The sequence below is a fragment of the Saccopteryx leptura genome, chromosome 2 (assembly GCF_036850995.1).
Source record: "Saccopteryx leptura isolate mSacLep1 chromosome 2, mSacLep1_pri_phased_curated, whole genome shotgun sequence".
Lineage (NCBI taxonomy): Eukaryota > Metazoa > Chordata > Mammalia > Chiroptera > Emballonuridae > Saccopteryx > Saccopteryx leptura.
In genome coordinates, this window is record NC_089504.1 from 158318926 (window position 1) to 158335358 (window position 16433).

Below are 16433 nucleotides of genomic sequence, written 5' to 3' on the forward strand. Positions count from 1 at the left end.
GCCAAGATGGTGGAGTGCTGAAGGAGAAGCCAGTTTGTGCAGAGAGAAGGAGATGGGGAACAGAGGTGAATGGGGCTGGTGAGCTAGAAACTGATTCTAGGAAACTCGGATAAGTCAGTAGCTTTGTGTTGGGCAGATAAAATATATTATGCTCACTTTGTTAAAGATGGCGCTGCCCATGTGGAGGCTGTTGCCCAGGTGATATTAATGTGTGTCTCTGTGGGCAGGCAGGATCTTTGTAGCCTGGGGCTTTATATTTGGGATTAAGTCTTTCCCACCCTTTTTGATGTTGAGTGGTACAATCCCATCATGTCTCTGATAAGTGACTTTGTATTAGAGACTTCCCTATTTTGTATATTGGATTAAAGGTTTTGATTTCTACACTATAAAATGGAGGCAGAACGGGAGCTTACTCTCTTGGTTCCTGAGATTAGCAGAGAGGAGAGAGCAGAGAGCAGAGAAAGGCCACGTGGGGGAGGCCAGGAGAAGCAGCCAAGATGGCGGAGTGTTGAGTGAGAAGCCACTTTGTGCAGAGTTTGTGCAGGGAGAAGGAAGGGGATTGGGAACAGAGGTGAATAAGTCTGGTGAGCTAGAAACCTTTGATTCTAGAAAACTCGGATAAGTCAGTAGCTTTGTGAGCATTGAATGAGTGGGTTTTGGAGCCCAGTGTGTGTATTTCTTGCCCGCTGGGTGCAAGCTAGGATTAAAGACTATGGCTCACCAGTTTTTGGCTCTGTTGTTTCTTTACCGACTGTCCGAATCCAATGCGAACCTGCACTGGCCAGGCGGTTGTGTTAGTGGCCGTGGCTACTGGCTTTACACTTTGTGAGCGCTGAATAAGTGGGTTTTGGAGCCCAGTGTGTGTTTTTACTTGGCCTCCGGGTACAAGCTAGGATTAAAGATGATGACCCACCATTTCTTGGCTCCATTGTTTCATTACCATCCATCTGAATCAAATGCGAACCTGCATGGGCCAGGTGGCTGTGATGGTGGCCGTGGCTACTGGCTTTACAGTATCATTCCAGAGATGCTGGCATTTTTAATTGATCCTTTGGACCTGACTCCAAAAATACATTGTGCATGAGGAAAGGATAAATTATCCATTGAATAGATACTTAATATATACTAAAATCCCATGTGGATTATAAGTGCTGTAACCTACAAATTGAAAACGTAAAGTGGAAGGAAATATAGATCATTTCATCTTAGATGGGTGAGCCTTGTTAAACATGTTGCTGAAATCAGAAACCAAAGAAATTCTGGTTATATTTGACCCCAATTTTTATTTACAAGTAACAAAACAAATAAAATAAATAAAATTTAAATGACAAGTCAGGTGGGGAGGGGAAGAAAGCTTTTATTATACATATATTGCAAGTTAAAACTTTTTGTACCAGAAAAACAAAATAAAATGTTTTTGTACTGTTTTAACTGACATCTTTTAAATCAGTTGTATTAATATTTTCTTTAAATTCTTTTGGGCCTGACCAGGCGGTGGCACAGTGGATGGAGCGTCAGACTGGGATGTGGAGGACCCAGGTTCGAGATTCTGAGGTCGCCAGCTTGAGCACAGGCTCATCTGGTTTGAGCAAAGCTCACCAGCTTGGACCCAAGGTTGCTGGCTTGAGCAAGGGGTCACTCGGTCTGCTGAAGGCCCACTGTCAAGGCACATATGAGAAAGCAATCGATGAACAGCTAAGGTGTCGCAACGAAAAACTGATGATTGACGCTTCTCATCTCTCTCCGTTCCTATTTGTCTGTCCCTATCTGTCCATCTTTCTGACTCTCTCTTTCTGTCTCTGAAAAAAAAAATTATTTTGGATGTAATGTCCTGTATTAAATCTGTTGATAAGTTGTCTTTCCATGCCAGCTGCACTCTTGCAAACATGGTGAATGTTGATAAAACCCACTGGACTTGCTGTGAGAGGTGTGGCAAGCATCAAGCCCACAATGAAATACTGTGCTGTACAAGGGCAAGGATTCTCTGTTAGCACAGGAAAAGCGGTGTTATGACAGGAAGCAGAGTGGCTGGAGGGCAGACTAAGCTGATTTTCTGAGAAAAGGCTGACTCGACAGAGAAGCTGGTGTTGAGGCTTGAATGTGTTGAGTCCAATTACAGTTCTAAGAGAATGTTGACTATAAGAGATGCAAGCATTTTGAACTGGGAGGAGATAAGAAGAGTAATCCACTGATCCAGTTCTAAACTTCATATTATGTGACATTATAATCTTGAGGATATGTTCACTTAAAAACATAGATCTGTTGATAGTAGTAACCTACCTCTTACTATGAAATGTCAAGATAAAAGGAGATAAATGAGGAGGCAGATAGAAATGAAGGTTTCAGCCCCCAGTTTTAGGGGGAGGGTTTCTTAAAAATAACATTTGGCAAATGTGATTTGTTAAAGGTAACGCATTTCCCCAATTATCTAATAATACATGGCTATTTTTGGTATATCGTACTTTAAACTGTTATAAAGTACTGCACCCCAGATTCTGAAAGGCACCATACCTCACTTCATCGAGTCCACGTAGAGACACCCAATCCAGATAAATTTTGGAAGGTTTTATTAGAGGAGGAGATTTATTAAATATGCCAGCCGCATATAGCTGACACGGGGCATCAGACCCAAATCGTGCAGTCCCAAACATAGTTCAGGGGCTGCTTATATACCCTGATCACACACGGGTGGGGGAGAGCATGACACTATGGCACAATCATTAACAAGATTATAACATTTATCTAGGGCAGGGGTAGTCAACCTTTTTATACCTACTGCCCACTTTTGTATCTCTGTTAGTAGTAAAATTTTCTAACTGCTCACCGGTTCCACAGTAATGATGATTTATAAAGTAGGGAACTTTACTTTATAAAATTTATAAAGCAGAGTTACAGCAAGTTAAAGCATATAATAATAATTACTTACCAAGTACTTTATGTCAGATTTTCGCTAAGTTTGCAGAATAAATCTTTATAAAACAACTTGCTATAGTTAAATCTTTTTATTTATACTTTGGTTGCTCCGCTACTGCCCACAATGAAAGCTGGAACGCCTACTAGGGAGTGGTAGGGACCAGGTTGACTATCACTGTCCTAGAATATCAGTATTAATTTGCAGCTTTTTGGTACCTTACAACAAAACCTTGATGGAATACCATCTTCCCCACCAAAGATGTATATTTTAATAGAAGACCATAACATTTAATCATCTGCTTTCTTTCTCTTAGCAACATTAACTTACTCTCATGAGAGTCTCCTGCATCACTTTTAATGGCTGCATAATAAACCATTGTACTTTGTACTGAAGTGTTGTAATCCTTAACTAATCCCTTTGTTAACATTTAGGTGGTTTTCACTGTCTTTACACAGTTCCTCAAATCTACCTCTACCAAAAAATTTTCTCTAGCAACTTCGGTTTCTTTCTAGCTCCAAAGAGATTTGTCATATTTGAGTTACTATTTGGCAGTTTGATAGGCAAAAATGGTATCTCCTTGTTTAAATTGAAATTCCCTGGCAACTGGTCAAATTGAGCAATTTTTCAGATGTCTTCAACAGACCCTTTCAGAGGCATTGCACCTTTTCCTTTTGAATCGTCTTTTTTCTAACTTACAGAAATACTTCATGTGATTGTTAACACTTTGTCCTATGTATTTGTTTTCTTCCAATCTTCCACTTTTAATTTTTTAAATTACATTTAGCCTTTCAGAAATGTTTTCTCTTTAGTCTATTTCCCCTCCTTTGTGGCCTCTAGGTTTTCTTTGATAAGACCGTCCTTTTCATCTCAAAGTTGTATATATTTTTAAATGATTATATAATTTTTAAAAAGTATATACTTGATCCTTTTATAATATTCATATATGATGTAAGTGGGTGTCAACTTTATTCTTCAGAATGATTAGCTGACTTCCCTAGAATATTTATTGAATAATTCTTCCCCTATTTAATTGAAACATCACTTGTATTCTGTATTAAGTTCTTATGTATCTTAAGATATCATTAACATACCTTAAGATATCATTCTAAAACTTTTACAGTAAATTTTTTTTTTAATTTTTCTGAAGTGAGAAGCAGGGAAGCAGAGAGACAGACTCCCATAGGCGCCTGACCAACTGACCAGATTCCACCTGGCAAGCCCACTAGGAGGCGATGCTCTGCCCATCTGGGGCATTGCTCCATTGCAACCAGAGCCATTCTAGCACCTGAGATGGAAGTCATGGAGCCATCCTCAGCGCCTCGGCTAACTTTTCTCCAGTGGAGCCATGGCTGCAGGAGAGGAAGAGAGAGAGAGAAAAGAGAGGGGGAGGGGTGGAGAAGCAGTTGGGCACTTTTCCTGTGTGCCTTGGTGGGGAATCAAACCTGGGACTTCCACATGCCAGGCCAAGACTCTACCACTAAGCCAACCAGCCAGGGACTACAGTAAATTTTTAAAGTACTGTTGCAACCTGACCAGGTGGTGGCACAGTGAATAGAACATCTGACTAGGATACAGAGGACCTAGGTTTGAAATCCCGAGGTTGCCAGCTTGAGTGCAGGCTCATCTGGCTTGAGCATGGGCTCACCAGCTTGAGCATGGGGTCTCTGACTTGAGCGTGGGATCATACAGTAGATATGACCCTATGGTCACTGGCTTGAAGTCTATAGTTGCTGGCTTGAGGCCAAGGTTGCTGGCTTGAGCAAGGGGTCACTTGCTCTGCTGTAGCCCCCTGCTCAAGGCACATATTAGAAAGCAATAAATGAATAACTAAGGAGCCACAGCGAAGAGTTGATGCCTTTCATCTACCTTTTTGTCTGTCCCTATCTGTCCCTCTCACTAACTCTCTCTCTCTTTGTGTCTGCCAAAAAATATATAGTATTGTTGCAAATTCTTTCCTTTAGAATTGTGGTAGAATAAAATGTTTTTGTTAATTTAATATTATATTTAATTCATAATTGCCAAATTACCAATTAAGATAGGGTAAAGACATTATAGATATATAATTTTTTCTTTGATTTAATGAGAATTTAAGGATCCTTGAGGCTGTTATCAAATTTATCTGGGAATGGCACCCTAGTTGTTTGAATTCTGGATAAACAGAATTTATTGAATGGCTTTCTGGTTTTGGTTTTTCTTATTTTGTCCTAAGGTTGCTACAACTATAACTAAAAGACAAGGGGACTACCCAATAGATGGATATGTTAAAGAAGATTCTTTTATGGACAAATCACAGCTTAAAAGGTATGTTCTTTGTGCACTTATTTTAATATTTAAAGTTTTATATATTTCTGAAAGAGTAATTTTAGCATTACTAATAAAATGTCCTTGTTAGGTCAATGTTTCTAACCCATTGTTTTTATAGAGTGCTCTTCAATAAAGTTTATAATTTATCTCACTCTTAATGAATTGGTGTCTCCAGCTCCTAAGGAAGAAGTATTAGTTTGTTTTTATTTGAAGTGAACAAAAAAAAGGAAAGCAAGATTACCACAGCAGATCAAGGCTATAGCTGAGGTATGATTCTAGCAGAAGCTGTTGGTGCTGGTTGAGAATAAAGACAAGGAGAAAGAGTAAGAACTTACTTCTCTGTTGACTGTTGAGGAGCATGAGAACAAGACAGTGGAGGACTTTGGGAAGAAGATTAAAAGGTGATTTATAAAAGGAAAACTAATAATTTTGGGGTTTATTCATTTTTCCTTTCCTTCATAAGACTTTGCATAATAGAAAATACTCTTTTTGAATTAGTGATGCAGAGTTTTTTTTAATATAGCCTATCTAGAGACAAGCACTATTGTCATTTTTATTGCACCTATTTATTTATTTGTATTTCTCCCTTTGTGAGTCTATAAGCCCTGTTAAGGGCATGGACAACATTTTAGTGCTTTGTACATCCTTGGTGCTAGGCACAGGGTAAGCATTTGATAAATGTTGTTAGATGAAGAACCATGATATTTTTATATTTGTTATAGGTTTTCTGGAGTCATTTTTTGATCTTAGGTATGTTTATATTTACGGGCGACTTGGGATGGATCATGGTGAAAAGTAGTAAAGTTTGCTTTCTGTATCTAACTTCTTAGGGGTTAAAGAACCTTCTTATTAATTCACTGGGACCCTACTCAGATGGCAATTCTAATTTTTTTATAACTTTTAAAAATACTTAATATGATAGTAAATTATGTAGGAATTAAAAGAAACATAGGATACTCTCAAGAAACGATCTCATTTGGAACTTTTCAGTGTTGTTTATGACGCCAAAGCATTTTATCCAGTTCCTCATCTCTCATTCATTTTACTTCCTCAGATTCTAACTTTCACAGCGTCTCCCATATCCATAATTTAGTTCCCCTTTTTACTACCTCATTTAAATCTCCTTTTCCCACTTCCTTAGCACTTCCAGACCCTTTCCTGCTCTATAGTTCTTCATTGCCTATCCAAATAAAATAGAAAAATTTTAAGTATTCATGGTTTTTCACATTACTCCTGCAGCTTCTCTGTCCAGACTTGAATGTGCACTTAGACAGAAACCTGAAGAATAGTTAGTTACTTCTTTGGATGGTAAAACCACTTGGCTAAAGTCTGGCAGCTGGTCATTGACACAGCCAGAAGTCAAAGTCAGGTTTATTGAATGCCAGCCAGTACTTCCAACTCCTGTATTTGTGTTCTACAAGTCATTTTCTCAACAAATTCTGTGTGAGGTGGTTAAGATAGATCTTTAAAATGTTTCAGGTCCAATGTGAGTCAGTGGCCATGCAGATTTGAACACCAATTTGAGTCCAGCAGGCAACATATTGGGTGAGATAGATTGAGTTTAAACAATGAGTGATAAGGACTGTGGCAAACAAAAGAAGGTTCACCCTTCCAAAGGAGGTAGCTCCTGCTCAGCTCCAGCTTCTTTTTTTCCCCAAGAGAAAATAGAGATTTAGACTTGAAATTTTCTGACTTTTAAAACATCATGCAAGTAAACTCTGATTTGTGTTCTTGTCTAGATATATATAATATCTAGTATAGCTACCAAGTGAAATTTCAATTTCACAAGTGAGTCCATTTTAAGTAACCTGATTTTTTCCAAATTACCATTTTTCCCCAAATTACCATTTTTCAAATAAATTCTCTGTTTCAAGTATATTTATGTTGGGAATTCCTATTCCCTAATATCAGCAGGGTTTTGTTAAATAGTTGTGTATTTTAAATAGAAGTATCCCTTGATATCTGATCTATTTCCTTCATAATCTATTTTTACTGTTTTGAAACAGGAATTGAATATGGACTACTTAGGGGGTTAATCCACTCCCTAAGAACATGAATGTTCACTTATTTTTCTTTTTTTTTAAATTTTTACTTTGAAATTAAACTTAATGAGGTGACATTGATCAATAAGAGTACACAGGTTTCAGGTGAACATCTCTACAGCATTTGAACTGCTGATTGTGTTGTATGCCCATCACCCAAAGTCAAATCATTTTATGTCACTGTATATTTATCCCGGGTAACCACTTCACTTTTACCTGTGTCCTTGAGTCTCAGTTTTAGAATGTTCACTTTTCAAAGTAACATTTAAACATCATACTTTCTACTGTAAATTACAGGCTTTTGATTATTTAGCAAACACTAAGTGCTTACTGTGTGCTAGCCAATATAGGGATATAGAGATAAAAATAAATAAGAAATAGAACTTTTTTCTTGAAAATTAACTTCTGTAGTAAATTTTTCCAGCCTATAGAAGTACATTTTTTTTTTAATATCTGGCATTTATGTGTTTAGACATTCACTTTAATTAAGCTTAAGACAGTTTAATGATTATCAACATCTCTACTAAATATCAGGTGAGGAGGGGTGGTTAGGAAATTAAAGCACAATTTATACTGTGAGCTATTATGTTTAGAGCTGATTTTAAGAGGTTGGATTCTCTATTAAGATTAAGTTTTATGTGCTTTTCTCTCTTTGCTTATTATTAGATGATTGAGAACCCAATGTATGTGTCATCACATGAATTATTTTTGATAGAGGGTAAAAATCAGAATAGGAGGTTAAAACTGTTATATTAATATTGGTATTTAAAGTATCGTACTTGCCTGACCAGCGGTGGCACAGTGGATAGAGTGTCAGACTGGGACGTGGAAGACCCAGGTTTGAGGCTCCGAGGTCGCCAGCTTGAGCGCGGGCTCATCTGGTTTGAGCAAAGCTCACCAGCTTGAGCCCAGAGTTGCTGGTTTCAGCAAGGGATTACTCAGTCTGCTGTAGTCCCCCCGCCAAAGCACATATGAGAAAGCAATCAATGAACAACTAAGGTGCCATAATAAAATATCGTACTTTGACATTTTTCAGGATAAAGAATTGTTCTCAAGACTTTAAAAAGACTGCTAATCAGCTATATTCACCATCCACACACAGGACTGTTTTAAATTCATCAGCTGTAATGGCGGTATGAAAAAATGTTATTTATGAAGTAAGATGAAGCCAGATATTTCTACTTTGTCTCTGGTAGCTTAACTTTCCTCTCCTCTCAGGGTTCCTATAATTATAAATTATTTTGGAAGCTTAAAGGTAAGAGGCAAACCTATATGTCTTACTTGAACCTCTTGTTTTACTCTTAACTATGCTTGAACATTTTTTTTTCCTTTCCAAGGCAGCCCATTCCACTTTAGACAACTCTGTTAGTGTTTTTGACGTTTACCTGTGTGTAGCTCCTCCCCTTTGAACTTATTGAGTTCATACTCTGTGAAACTTGTATTAAGTAAACATTTCTAAATTCTAAGTTTGTTTTTTCTAGTTATTTTAATGGCATTCAAAAAGCCTGAGGGCATATATTGTTGATGATGATAAAGATGATTGTTGGAAGGTTGAGTTTTACCTTTTACTACACCTGATAACTTTAAATAATGTTTTTTAAATTTACGATTAGAAAAAGAAGAAAGTCCAAAATGCTGTTGAATAAAGTGCTAAGTCTTTTTGTTAAGGAGATCTTTAGTGTGCTTGGGAAGAAAGAAAGCAGTTAATCTTTGCTATCTTTTACTTAAATTTAAATTTTAACATAGCCAAATTACCATTTTTTCCTCAAACTGTTTATTTTTACATGTGTACATATATTACCATGATAAATTTTTTGACATGGTTTTAAGTTTCCAAATGGTTACAGGACATAATCTTATTTTTTCAGAAAGTTATCTAAAAAAAAAATCTATAATGCTATAACCAAAACTATACAATGTTAATTATTTTTAATTTTTAGGTAAGCAGGATTGAGTGTTAATTTTCTTGCTTGTTTTCAGAATTCTCTAGTGAGTCTGTCTTGCTTTTGTAACCAAAATTGTAGCTTGATGATTTTAGAACTAATATAATGTATCTAAGCATCTATTTTTTTATTTTATATTTGTATATGGTGCCCCTTCCCCATCTCAGGAGACTGAAATGGCAGAAGAAATTGATGAAGCACTAAAGATAGCAGGCAGTAATTTTGAACAATTAAGTACTACTGTAAAAGTAAGCATTTTGAATAATTAAATTCTATAATGAATTTGGGCATGGTCTTTTTATTTATTTATTTTTTCTTTTATTTTATTTTTTGTATTTTTCTGAAGCTGAAAACGGGGAGAGACAGTCAGACAGACTCCCGCATGCACCCGACCGGGATCCACCTGGCACGCCCACCAGGGGCGATGCTCTGCCCACCAGGGGGCGATGCTCTGCCCCTCCGGGGCGTCGCCCTGCAGCGACCAGAGCCACTCCAGCGCCTGGGGCAGCGGCCAAGGAGCCATCCCCAGCGCCTGGGCCATCCTTGCTCCAATGGAGCCTCGGCTGCGGGAGGGGAAGAGAGAGACAGAGAGGAAGGAGAGGGGGAGAGGTGGAGAAGCAGATGGGCGCCTCTCTTTATGTGCCCTGGCCAGGAATCGAACCCGGGTCCCCCGCACGCCAGGCCGACGCTCCACCGCTAAGCCAACCGGCCAGGGCCAGGGCATGGTCTTTTTAAATGTATATATTTGAATATACTATCAGTCTAGTTAGAACTTAGTACTGAATTATTAAGCATGATAATCTGATAACAGAGAAACATACAGAAGAATGGGAAACTCCCAGGGCCTGCTAGCATTGGTTTTGTAGCATAGTGCTAGCAGTCCACTGAGGTGGAAGCTCTATCAAGGAACCATGACTTCTTGTTTCAGAGCATTGCAGATCAACTTTCTAACACTGGTCATTACTTGGCTGTAGACTTCTATGCAAAGGGTCTTAATTTCTTTTCTCCCTTACCCTATTCCCTCAACACTCATTTGTTGACAACAAGCAACAACAAATTTACAACCAAGTCAATAGGTTGTAACTAATATGGGAGTTAAGGCTTCAACTTACAAATTTGGGAGGGGTACAATTCAACTTGTAACAGTCTGCCCTCTGCTCTGCGTGCCCCCACCAACTCATTTCCTTCTTACATGCAAAATATATTTATCCCATCCCAACTTAGTCTTGACCTATTTCAGTGTCAGCTCTGAGTCCAAAATCTCATCTGAATATTTTCTAATCAGGTATGGGTTGACACTCAGGGACCAGATTCCTCTTAACGGTGAATCTGTGAAAGTTGCTAATAAAATATTTGCTTCTAAAATACATTAATTGAAAAGGCATAGGATAGACATTCTCATTCCAAAAGGGAGAAATTGGAAGGAAAATAAGGGTCACAGATCTCAAGGAACAATTCTTTGTTTTAAAATGCAGTATGTGGAATAGTTAATATTTTAAACTACTTGGATTAAAATGCTACCTTTTTAGTTTAATGAATGGTTCCAGAGAGAAATTCAGCTATTTAACATGACTAGTTTCATATAATGACAAAAAAGAACAAGAAATATGTTTTAAAAACATATTTAGTGAATTTTCTAGGCCTTTAGGCCAGTTAATACAATGCTAACAGAGATGTGGCAAGTATCTGTATTTGAAGTTGAACTGTGTGACTTACTCCATTTTTATCATCTCATTCTGTTCTTTTGTAAAGTCTTAAAAGCACCTCTTATTTTCAAAATTAGTTGAACAGTACAATTTCTACAAAATAAAAATACCAAATGAGGTCTTTGTATTATGTTTCTCCCAGATGCTTGAATACATACACAACAAAACAGAAGAGGAGACAGTCAGTCTTTTAGAGGATCTGCAGAAACAGTTTGATCAGCTTTTCGCTTCTCTTGATTCCAGGTAGTAAAAATATAGACTCAATGAAACTGAAGTCTTTACATTAACTTGTCATTTCATTTTTTTATGTGTAAGATTGAAGTAATGCGTAATTTTTAAAAAGGTTTAGAAGGTAGGAGGTAGTCTCCATAGGCTGATTATTACAACTTAAATTCAGGATGAAGAAAATTTGTGCACTTAAAAGTACTTGGGCTATTTGTCTTCTGGTTCCAAAGCCAACTGTTAAAATAAATAAGTTTCTTTCTATTTATTTATTTATTTATTTATTTTTTACAGAGACAGAGTGAGTCAGAGAGAGGGATAGACAGGGACAGACAGACAGGAATGGAGAGAGATGAGAAGCATCAATCATTAGTTTTTCATTGTGCGTTACAACACCTTAGTTGTTCATTGATTGCTTTCCCACATATGCCTTGACTGTGGGCCTTCAGCAGACCAAGTAACCCCTTGCTGGAGCCAGCGACCTTGGGTTCAAGCTGTTGGGCTTTTGCTCAAACCAGATGAGCTCGTGCTCAAGCTGGCGACGTTGGGGTCTCGAACCTGCGTCCTCTGCATCCCAGTCCGACGCTCTATCCACTGCGTCACCGCCTGGTCAGGCACAAGTTTCTTTCTTAAAGCAGCAAAGAAAACTATGCAAAATCTAAATCTGTGTTGTAAAATTCAGCTTACATGTATTTTCATGCAAATGTTTTCTTATATATAGTTTCATCATTTTTGTATGTGTGTTAATTTGCAACAGAGCAAATAATGCTCTAATACTTTCAAATGCTCATTTCCAAACAAATATACAGTTATATATCTATCAATTTTTTGGAAACTCTTTGATATGTATGATCTTCAGTAATCTAATTCAGACTTTACATTTGAAGAAACAGGATCCTACAAAATTAACATACAAAAGTCCATAGCCTTTCTATATGCCAACAATGAAATATTAGAAAACGAACTCAAAAAAATAATCCCCTTCACGATTGCAACAAAAAAAATAAAATACCTAGGAATAAACATAACAAAGAATGTAAAGGACCTTTATAATGAAAATTACAAAGCATTGTTAAGGGAAATCGAAAAAGGTACAATGAGATGGAAAAATATTCCTTGTTCTTGGATAGGAAGAATAAATATAATCAAAATGGCCATATTACCCAAAGCAATATATAAATTTAATGCAATTCCCATCAAAATTCCTATGAGATTTTTTAAAGAAATGGAACAAAAAATCATCAGATTTATATGGAACTATAAAAAACCCCGAATAGCCAAAATAATCCTAAGGAAAAAGAATGAAGCTGGGGGCATTACAATACCTGACTTTAAACTATATTATAGGGCCACGATAATCAAAACAGCATGGTATTGGCAGAAAAATAGACACTCAGACCAATGGAACAGAATAGAAAGCCCAGAAATAAAACCACATATATATGGTCAAATAATCTTTGATAAAGGGGCCAACAACACACAATGGAGAAAAGAAAGCCTCTTCAACAAATGGTGTTGGGAAAACTGGAAAGCCACATGCAAAAGAATGAAACTCGACTACAGCCTGTCCCCGTGTACTAAAATTAATTCAAAATGGATCAAAGACCTAAATATAAGACCTGAAACAATAAAGTACATAGAAGAAGACAATAGGTACTAAAATCATGGACCTGGGTTTTAAAGAACATTTTATGAACTTGACTCCAATGGCAAGAGAAGTAAAGGCAAAGATAAATGAATGGGACTACATCAGAATAAAAAGTTTTTGCTCAGCAAGAGAAACTGATATCAAAATAAACAGACAGCCAACTAAATGGGAAATGATATTTTCAAACAACAGCTCAGATAAGGGCCTAATATCCAAAATTTACAAAGAACTCATAAAACTCAACAACAAACAAACAAACAATCCAATAAAAAAATGGGAAGAGGACATGAACAGACACTTCTCCCAGGAAGAGATACAAATGGCCAACAGATATATGAAAAGATGCTCAGATTCATTAGTTATTAGAGAAATGCAAATCAAAACTACAATGAGATACCACCTCACCCCTGTTAGATTAGCTATTATCAACAAGACGGGTAATAACAAATGTTGGAGAGGCTGTGGAGAAAAAGGAATCCTCATTCACTGTTGGTGGGACTGTAAAGTAGTACAACCATTATGGAGGAAAGTATGGTGGTTCCTCAAAAAACTGCAAATAGAACTACCTTATGACCCAGCAATCCCTCTACTGGGTATATACCCCAAAAACTCAGAAACATTGATACGTGAAGACACATGTAGCCCCGTGTTCATTGCAGCACTGTTCACAGTGGCCAAGACATGGAAACAACCAAAAAGCCCTTCAATAGAAGACTGGATAAAGAAGATGTGGCACATATACACTATGGAATACTACTCAGCCATAAGAAATGATGACATCAGATCATTTACAGCAAAATGGTGGGAACTTGATAACATTATACGGAGTGAAATAAGTAAATCAGAAAAAAACAAGAACTATATGATTCCATACATTGGTGGAACATAAAAACGAGACTAAGAGACATGGACAAGAGTGTGGTGGTTACCAGGGGTGGGGGGAGGGAGGATATGGGAGGGAGGGAGGGAGAGAGTTAGGGGGAGGGGGAGGGGCACAGAGAACTAGATAGAGGGTGGCGGAGGACAATCTGACTTTGGGTGAGGGGTATGCAACATAATTTAATGACAAAATAACCTAGACATGTTTTCTTTGAATATATGTACCCTGATTTATTAATGTCATCCCATTACCATTAATAAAAATTTATTTAAAAAAAAAAAAACAGGATCCTAAAAGTTGTGACATGTACAAAGAAATATATTAATAATGGTACTTGTTCTTTTGACTGTTAGTTTTTTTATTCTTTAATATCATTAAAATACCTAGAACATAGGCTCAGTACACTATCAGTGAATAAGCTCATATTTTTTTTCTTTGTTTTTTTTTGGGGGGGATTGTTTATTTTGTTTTTTTAGGTGATAGACGGGGAGATAGTGAGGCAGACTCCCACATGTGCCCTACCAGGATTCACCCAGCAACTCCATTTAGGGCCAGTGCTTGAGTACTGAGCTCTTTTTAGCACCTGAGGCTGACACACTTCAACAGAGCTATCCTCAGCACCTGGGTCAAGCCGCTTGCTGCGGAAAGGGAAGAGGGAGAAAAAGGGGAGAGGGAGTGGGGGATTAGCAGATGGTCACTTCTCCTGTATGCCCGGACCGGGATCAAACCCGGGACGTCTATACATCAGGCTAATGCTCTATCCACTGATCCCCCAACAAGGGTCATATTTTTGTTTGTTTGTTTGTTTGTTTGGTGGGGTTTTTTAAGGAAATTTTAATTGCCATAATAAAGTAATTCCACCATAAGCCCAGAAAATACTTTTAGTAATGATGTGCAAGTAATAAATAAATATATTATTAGCCTTCCTAAGTGAGTACTTTGAAGATTATAGTTAATTGATGCCTAAGTTCAGGTTTGGTGAAGTCTTTTTTAAAATGTAATATGTGCCTATTGATGGAAATTTTTAAATGTGTAGGTAGATCCCATTGAGAGATGAGAGTATAGATGTGTCTTTGAAATGGCCCTAGTGACTACAAGATAGTGAGGATATCTATTTTAAGGGGAATCATCTAGAGTCTGTCTTAACCTTGTTATTCTGTGACAGCTGAATTTGCGACATTACTATAAGCTATAGACTACTTTTTCTCTAGTTATGCATACATAGCTTTCAGTTCAATTGAATGATTCATTTAACCTTGCTAAATTTGTAAACTAATGAAATTACCCTTTGATACTGTTCAGTTACTATAATTTACTTTTATATAAATGTTATAAAATTCTTCAAATAACTTTGGTATCTTATATGAAGGAAAAAGATCTTGAATGAAGAAATAGTGAGAAATACAAGTGATTATTTATCAAATGTAATAATGACTAAAAACTGCATTGAAGAGAAAAAAAATGATTTGGATGCAGCAATGAAGATAGCAAGAGAGTTGAAGTCAACACCTTCACTCAGGACTTATTGTGACCTTAATCAGGTAATTTTAATAGTTTGTGACGTAAATTATTATTTTCTCCTTTTTTAAAATTTTGATCTTCAGTTACAGTTTACATTCAATATTATTTTGTATTAGCTCACATGTGCAGCATAGTACTTAGGCATTCATATATTTTACAGAGTGGTCCCCTGACATTTCAAATACCCACCTGGCACCGTACATAGTTTTTACAGTATTATTAACTATATTACCAATGTTGCCCTTTACATCCCTATGATTGTTTTGTAACTACCAATTTGTATTTCTTAATTCCTTCACCTTTTTCACCCAGCTCCCAACCTCCCTCTGCCAGCTGGAACCGTCAGTCTGTTCTCTGTATCTATGAGTCTGTTTCTGTTTTGTTTGTTCATTTATTTTGTTATTTAGGTTACACATATAAGTGAAATCATATGATATTTGTCTTTCTTTGTCTCACTTATTTCACTTAGCATAATACCATCTAGGTGCATTTATGCTGTTGCAAATGGTAAGATTTTATTCTTTTTTATGGCCAAGTAATATTTTATTATATATAAGTACCACATCTATTTATTCACTTGCCTATTGATAGACACTTAGGTTGCTTTCATAGCTTGGCTATGGTAAATAAAGCTGTAATGAACATAGCAGTGCAAATATTCTTTTAAATTGCTGTTTTGAGTTTCTTCAGATACATACCCAGAAGTGGAATTGCTGGGTCATAAGACAGTTCTATTTTTAATTTTTGAGGACCCTCCATACTGTTTTCCACAGTGACTGCACCAGTCTGCATTCCCACCAACATTGCATGTGGGTTCCCTTTTCTCCACATCAACACATTGTTTGTTGATTTATTAATGATAGCCATTCTGACAGGTTTGAGGTAATATTTCATAGTGGTTTTAATTTGCATTTCTCTGATGATTAGTGACATTGAGCACCTTTTCATATGTGTATTGGCCATCTCTATGTCCTTTTTGAAGAAATGTCTATTCAGATTTTCTGACCATTTTTTAATTGGATTTTTTAGATTTTTTTTAGTGTTGGGTTGTATGAGTTCTTCATAAATTTTGGATGTTAACCCTTTGTCAACGTGACATTCGTTAGTGAGCGTGGGAGCCATTAGTGAGGTTGTCTTTTCGTTTTGTTGTTGGTATTCTTTGCTATGCAAAAACTTATTAGTTTGATGTAGTCCCATTTTATTTTAGTGTTTCCCTTGTTTGCAGGGATGTACCAGAAAAATACTGCTAAGAG

The 16433-nt window shown here is 36.9% G+C and overlaps 1 protein-coding gene across 1 annotated transcript in view; it reads left to right on the forward strand.

Annotated features, from left to right (window-relative positions):
- The window catches only part of RNF17 (ring finger protein 17), a 162140-nt gene that overhangs the window by 37877 nt on the left and 107830 nt on the right, over window positions 1-16433 (forward strand). The window contains exons 3-7 of the mRNA XM_066365810.1: window positions 5124-5215; window positions 8297-8393; window positions 9371-9451; window positions 11052-11152; window positions 15029-15200. Coding sequence (XP_066221907.1) covers window positions 5124-5215; window positions 8297-8393; window positions 9371-9451; window positions 11052-11152; window positions 15029-15200 — 543 coding nt within the window. The remainder of the gene's footprint in view (window positions 1-5123; window positions 5216-8296; window positions 8394-9370; window positions 9452-11051; window positions 11153-15028; window positions 15201-16433) is intronic.